Source organism: Nannospalax galili, unplaced genomic scaffold (assembly GCF_000622305.1).
Source record: "Nannospalax galili isolate Female #2095 unplaced genomic scaffold, S.galili_v1.0 scaffold543, whole genome shotgun sequence".
NCBI lineage: Eukaryota > Metazoa > Chordata > Mammalia > Rodentia > Spalacidae > Nannospalax > Nannospalax galili.
The window spans coordinates 361,691-368,707 of NW_008352270.1; the positions used below are offsets into that span (position 1 = coordinate 361,691).

General features: G+C 41.1%; 1 protein-coding gene across 1 annotated transcript in view; it reads left to right on the forward strand.

Moving 5' to 3' along the window:
- Positions 1 to 7,017, forward strand: part of Tfb2m (transcription factor B2, mitochondrial) — a 22,832-nt gene that overhangs the window by 6,013 nt on the left and 9,802 nt on the right. The window contains exons 3-4 of the mRNA XM_008849149.3: positions 637 to 787; positions 6,565 to 6,713. Coding sequence (XP_008847371.1) covers positions 637 to 787; positions 6,565 to 6,713 — 300 coding nt within the window. The remainder of the gene's footprint in view (positions 1 to 636; positions 788 to 6,564; positions 6,714 to 7,017) is intronic.

Genomic DNA, 7,017 nt, shown 5'->3' on the forward strand with positions numbered 1-7,017 from the left:
AATTAGCAGCTAATTCTTACTCTAATTGCTGGCAAGAGAACAAATCTGGGTAGTGAAAAGATTAGTATTGGACCTCTTCTAGTGGACAAGTCTGAGGTTGCATTTATCATTTAAAAATGTAAATGGGGGGGGGCTGGAGAGATGGCTCAGCGGTTAAGAGTACTGACTACTCTTGCAGAGGACCTGGGTTTGTGTCCCAGCACCCACATGGCAGCCACAAACTGTCCTTAACTCCAGTTCCCGGGGAATCTGATGCCCTCTTCTGATGTCCGTGGCATTGAATGACATTGGTGCACTCACATACATGCAGGCAATACACTCATACACATAAAATAGAAACAATAAAATATTTAAAAATGTAAATGGGGAAGTGGACAGAAGGCTCTGAGGTTAACAGCACTTATTGCTCTTGCAGAGTACCTGGACTCCATTCCTAGCACCCATATGGCAGCTAAAGTTTCTGAATTAAAAATGTGTATGGAAAGGTGAAGATGGTCCTTGAGTTATAATAATGAACTGAGTCATTTGATAGCAGAAAAGATAGATTCCATCTACTTATTTTTAAGGTAGATCTTTGAATTGTAACAAGGTGTACAGAATGGTCAGTTTTCTAATGTTATCCCCTTATCTTTTTAGTCCTTAAGGAAAATACTGGATGGAGAGCTACAAGTGGTTCACTGTGACTTCTTTAAAATGGATCCTAGAAATCAGGAACTCATAAGACCAGAGTTGAGTTCACATAAGCTTTTTCAGAATTTGGGAGTGAAAGCAGCTGCTTGGTCAGCAGGTAATATTTTTCATTCACTAAAGCTAATGCGTTATAAACTGCCAGTTTTCTTTACCAGCATACCTAATTTGTTTATTAGCTGTATATGCAATATGTAGAGATTGAGATTGTTCCGTTCATGGGTAGCTGTTCTTTGACTAAACATGGCATTCGTTTTTCCTCCAGACAAATAATTTTATTTACTTAAAGGCCAGGTTATATATTAAAGGAAAAAAATGAAGCTTAGTTGTTTGTTTTTTCTAACTGTGTTACATACAGACCTCTTCATTCAGTGTGTGTTTTGTTGAGCACAGGCATTTCTTTCTATACCCTTTACCCTCTTTTTCACCCCTTCAGTTCATCCCCTTTGTTCTCTTAAACTGTTTTGCTTCTACTTTCATGTCATATATACATACATGATTCTATGCATTGATATAAAAACCCAGTAGTGGGGCTGGAGGGATGGCTCAGTGGTTAAGAGCACTGACTGCTCTTGCAAAGGACCTGGGTTTGATTCCCAGCACCCACATGGCAGCTACAAACTGTCCTTAACTCCAGTTCCAGGGGAACCCGAAGCCCTCTTCTGACCTCCGTGGCATTGCAGGACACGGGTGCATTCACATGCAGGCAATATACTCATACACATAAAATAAAATATTAAAAGAAAAAAAAACCCAGTAGCACCAAAGGAAAAAAAAGCCTGGCTCAGTGACACATGCCTTTAATCCTAACAGAGGCAGGCCAATCTCTGTGAGTTCAGGACCAGTCTAGTCTATTATAGCAAGTTCCAGGCCAGCTGTGCTACAGGGAGACCCTGTCTCAAAAAGACCCCCCCCCCAAAAAAAAACCCAGTAACCACATGTGAGGGAAAACACAATATTTGTCTTCATTCTCTTAATATGATTATCTCCAGTTGTGTCCATTTTCCTGCAAATGACATGATTTTGTTCTTTATGACTGAAACAATGTACATGGTGTCCAGTATAACTTTTTTCTTTATCTGTTCCTTTGCTCTTGGGCACCTGGGTTGGTTCAATAGTGCAGCCATTGTGAATAGTGCTGCAGTAAACATTGATGAGCAAATATCTCTGTGATAGGTTGACAGGGGTGAATATACAGGGGTAATATATAGTTGGGTCCCATGGCAGGTCTAGTTTTAGCTTCTTGAGGACCCTCCGTACTGATTTCCATGACTAGACTAGTTTACATTCCCATCAGCAGTGTATAATGGTTCCTTTCTGTGCACATCCTTGCCCACATTTGTTGTTCCTTTCTTAATGCTGTTCTGATTGGGGTAAGAGGAGTCTCAATATAGTTTTCATTTGTGTTTCTTTATGACTACTGAAGTTGAACATTCTTTCTTGTGTTATTTGGCCATTTGTGTTTCATCTTTTGAGAACTATCTATTCATTTCATTAGCCCATTTATGGATTGAGCTGTTGCTTAGGGCTTTTTTAAAAATTTATTTTTGTTTAGCTCTTTGAATGTTCTAAATATGAAATCTTTGTTAGATAGTAGCTAGCAAAGACTTTGCTACTGTTCTGTAGACTGTCTCTTCATTTAAGTTTATTTTTATTTTATGTGTATAAGTATTTTGCCTGTGTGGATGTGTGGATATAAATGTACCATGTGTGCCTGGGCCAGTGAAGCAGTTTTGACAAAGGTGGAATGACTGAGAGGTAAATGCAATCTGAGAGAGGCCAGAAGAGGGCATCAGATACACTGGAACTCAAGGATAGGTATTAGCTGCCAGCGGGTGCTAGGAATCAAACCCAGGTCCTCTGAAAGAACAGCAAATGCCGAGCCATCTCTCCTGCTCCCTTGTTTTGCAGAACAGTTCTTCAGCAGTACACACAATATACCAGACTTGCGTCAGATTTTTTCCACTGCTTCAGTGCCATTGCTTGTTTTGGAGCTGTTTAACTTGTTGATCTCTCTTGGTTTAATTTTGCTAGGTCATATGTATCTAGAAATACATCCATTACTTTATAGATTTTTCAATTTAGTAGAATATAAGTCCTTTTTGTCCTAATTTTCTGAATTTTCATTGGTGTTTGTTGTAATGTCTCCCTTTTCATCTCTGATTTTGTTAATTTAGGGTTCTCTCTTTCCTTTGGTTAGTTTGGCTATGGGTTTGTGAGGCTCATTTATCTGTTCAAAGAACCAACTCTGTTTCATTAGTTTTTGTATTATTTTTTTCCATTTCAAATTTCTGCATTGGTTGCAGTTATTTCTTTCCATCTTCTGATTGTAGATTTGACTTGTTCTTGTTTTTCCAAGGACTTAAGGTACTTTGTTAGATTATTTATCTGAGAGCTCTCTGATTTCTTTTGTTTTTTAAAGCAGGCACTTAGTATATAAGCTTCCATCGTAGGACTGCTGCCATTGTATCTTGTAGGTTTCAGTATATTGTGTTTTGATTTTCATATGACTCCAGGAATTTATTTCCTTCTCGATTTCTTTACCCATTCATCATTCAGTAAGTGTGTTGGTCAGTCTCTATGAGTTTGTGTTTGTTTTGTAGTTTCTTCATTGTAGTCATTATTTTGATTGTCCTGTATTTGTTAACTTCGTTTTCTATTATGTGTTGGAAAGTTCCATGGGCTGCTGAGAAGAATGTGCATTCTGCAGTGTTGGATGGAATGTTCTATAGATGTCTGTTCAATACATTTGATTTATGCCCAGATGTTTCTCAAATGTTTCTCTGCCTTTTTTTTTTTTTTTAATAAGAATGTCTATTGTGAGCCGGGCATGGTGGCGCACACTTTTAGTCCCAGCACTAGGGAGGCAGAGGCAGGTGGATCTCTGTGAGTCCAAGGCCTTCCTGGTCTACATAGCAAATTTCAGGCCAGCTGGGGCTACAGGAAGACCCTGCCTCAAAAAGACCAAAAAAAAAAAAAAAAAAGATTGTTGATTGTGAGTGAGGTATTGAAGTCACCCATTATTGTTGTGTTGGGGCTAATCTATGTTTTTACTTGTAATAAATTTGTTTTATGAAATTTGGTACACTCCTGCTTGGTGCATATGAAATATCCTCTTGATAAATTGTTCTCATAATCACTATGAAGTGGCTTTTTTATCCCTTTTTACTTTTTTGATTTGAAGTCTGTTTTGTCAGGTATTAGAACAACAGGGGGCCAGTGAAGCAGTTTTGACAAAGGTAGAACGACTAAGAGAGGGGTAAATGCAATCTGACAGCCTAAAAGAGTCCCAGCCATCAGGGCTGAGACACAAGAGCCCCTACAAGCCAGGCTAGCCCACATACTTTGGAAAGGCCTGGCAAAAAGAGAAAGAAAGACTACCAGGAAAAATGGAGGGAGAGAAAGACCTATTGGCCTCCTAAATTGATGTTGGGTATTAAACAGAAACAGATGAAGTAAATGTGAACGGGGGAAGGCTGGACGTTGATATAACCTGAACGCAGTCTCCCTGATTGCTAGCTACATCTTTGGCTCCCCGGTGCCTATCACCAGGTCATATGTGCTTATCCCATCAGTGGACTGTCCTCCAGTCTGGTCACAGATGATGGCTGGATCTGTATGTGTGCCTTCAGAACAGTTGCAAATGCTTGTCCTGCCCCTGGGCTGTACTTCAGATGTCCAGGTGTGTCACCTGAAACGTCTGTATGTTCTCCTAAAGACTCCGTCTTCATCCAGGTTTCCACCTCACTGAATACTGCATGGTTCGGATTATAAGTTTCTTTGCAGTTTTAGATTTCTGCTGACCAGGTTTCAGTCTTTAGTCCCATGATAACTTTCTCTTGGTTTCCCAAGAGTGCAGTTCCCTGAGCATCGGACCCACTAAGGGTCCCAGACTCTCAGCAAGAGTCTTTTTTGTTTGTTTTGTTTTTTAATTTTTTTATTTATGCATATGTGTGTGTGTGTACGTGCATGTAGGTGCCCTCAGAGGCCAGAGGAGGGCATCATATCCCCTGGAGCTGGACTTATAGACATTGTGAGCCACCTTAGGGTGGACATGCAGAACTAAGCCTGAGTCTTCTGCAAAAGCAATAAGCACCCTTAGCCTCTGCTCCATCTCTCCAGCCCCAGGAGTCTTTAAAATGGTGTTTTGTGGCTGCTCCGTTCAGTTGAGAGGGTTTTTCTTAGCAGCTCTCCTCCCTCTGTAGTCATGGGCAACTTTTCTGTCCCTCCCTCTTCTCTTTCTCTCTAAAATGTCTGTTACTGGGTACAGCGTCAGGGTTGGACAGATGGCTCAGCAATTAAGAGGTCTTGCTGCTCTTGCAGAGGACCCAGGTTGGGTTCCCAGCACCCATGTGGTGGCTAACAACCATCTGTAACTCGGGTCCCATGGGATCCCAAAAATAGTGCAGTGTCAGTTTTCTGTAGCTCCCTGTCTTAAGCATGACTTTGGTCACTCTCTCACTAGAAGGGGTGAACTCCAGAGCATGCCAATCTTTCCAGGATGGGTTTTGTCTTTTCCTTCTTCTGCTCTTTTTTTTTTTGAGACAGGGTCTCCCTGTAGCCCTAGCTGGCCTGGATTCTCTTTGGAGACCAAGCTGGCTTCAAACTCACAGAAATCCGCCTGCCTCTGCCTCCCAGGTGCTGGGATTAAAGGCGTGTGCCACCACACCTGGCTCTCTTCTGCTTTTAATAATTTTAATTATTTGTATTTTGTGTGTCTTGCATGTTCATGTGCACTTGTATGTGTGTTACATGTGGAGGCCAGAATTCAGTGTTGGGTGACCTTCTCAACTACTCTGTATCTTATTTTTTGAGACAATCTCCCCCTTAACCTGGAACTCACCTATTCTGGTAGACCAACTGGCCAGCAAGCCCCAGGGTTCCTCTTGTGTCCACCTCCTCAGTGGAGGGCTGTTTACATAGGTGCTGGGGATCTGAGCTCAGATCCTCAAGCTTGCATAGCACTTTTCTTACTGAGCCATCTCCCTAGCTCCCTGTTCTGCTATTTACAATTTCCTATTTTACTTCCTATTTTTTTAAATTTTACTAGACACTTTGGGGCATTACCTCTTCATTTTTAAAAAATTTGTTTTTATTGGACTGGAGAGATGGCTCAGCGGTCAAGAGCAATGGCTAGAGGACCTGGGTTCGAATCCCAGCACCCACATGGAGGCTAACAGTCATTTCTAACTCCGGTTCTAGGGGATCTAATGCCCTCTTCTGGCCACCATGAGCATTGCACAACATGAGTACACTCACATACATGTAGGCAATACACTCATACACATAAAGTAAAAATAAAATATTTCTAAAAAGTTTGTTTTTATTTTATGTGTATGAGTATTTTGCCCACATATATGTGCATCATGTGCATGTACTGCCTGCAGAGGTCAAAAGATGGGATTGGATCTCATGGAACTGGAGTTACAGCCAGTTGTGAGCCTCCATTTGGGTGCTGGGAACTGAACACTTACCTCTGCAAGAACAGCAAATACTCCTGACCACTGAGGCATCTCTCCAGCCCCGTCATCCACCTCTTTTGATAGGTGTTGCATAGCCGTCCCTAGTTTATTCTCTGGAGGTTCTAGCAGATCACATCCAGGTGTCATCTGCCATCTTAGATCTTTGATGATTAGCTTTTTTCCCCCAGCTGGCCTGAAACTCAGCATGTCGACCAGACTGGCCTCAATCTCACAGAGATCCACCTGGCTCTGCCTCCTGAGTGCTGGGATTAAAGCTTTGTGCTGCCACACCCGGCTCTGGATGCTTACTTTGAATGAAATAAACTTATTATTGTTAATTTAGTTTGCCTCAGTAGGTTATAGGGAAAGGTTTTAAAAAGAACCTTATCCAAATCTGTGCTTGTATTCCTGACAGGTGTTCCATTAAAAATTTTTGGAATCCTCCCAAGTAAATATGAACGAAAAATACTTTGGAAAATTGTGTATGATCTGTATTCCTGCGCATCTATATATAGATATGGACGAATAGAACTAAATCTGTTTATTGGTGATAGAGAATTCAAGGTGGGTTATGACAAATAGCTAGTGTTTTGAAAGAATTCTGTAATTTTCTGTGTAGTCTTAATCTGTAAAATTTTAATTTAGGGCTTGTAACTTTGAGAGTTCTGAGATTGTAAATTTCTATAATGCAATCTTTAGATTCAAGTTAGCGTTTTTAAATATTTTTAAACTGAGCCGGGCATGGTGGTGCACACCTGTAGTCCCAGCACTTGGGAGGCGAATCTCAGTGAGTGCAAGGCCAGCCTGGTCTACATAGTAAGTTCCAGGACAGCTGGGGCTACAGGGAGATCCTGCTTCAAAAAGACAA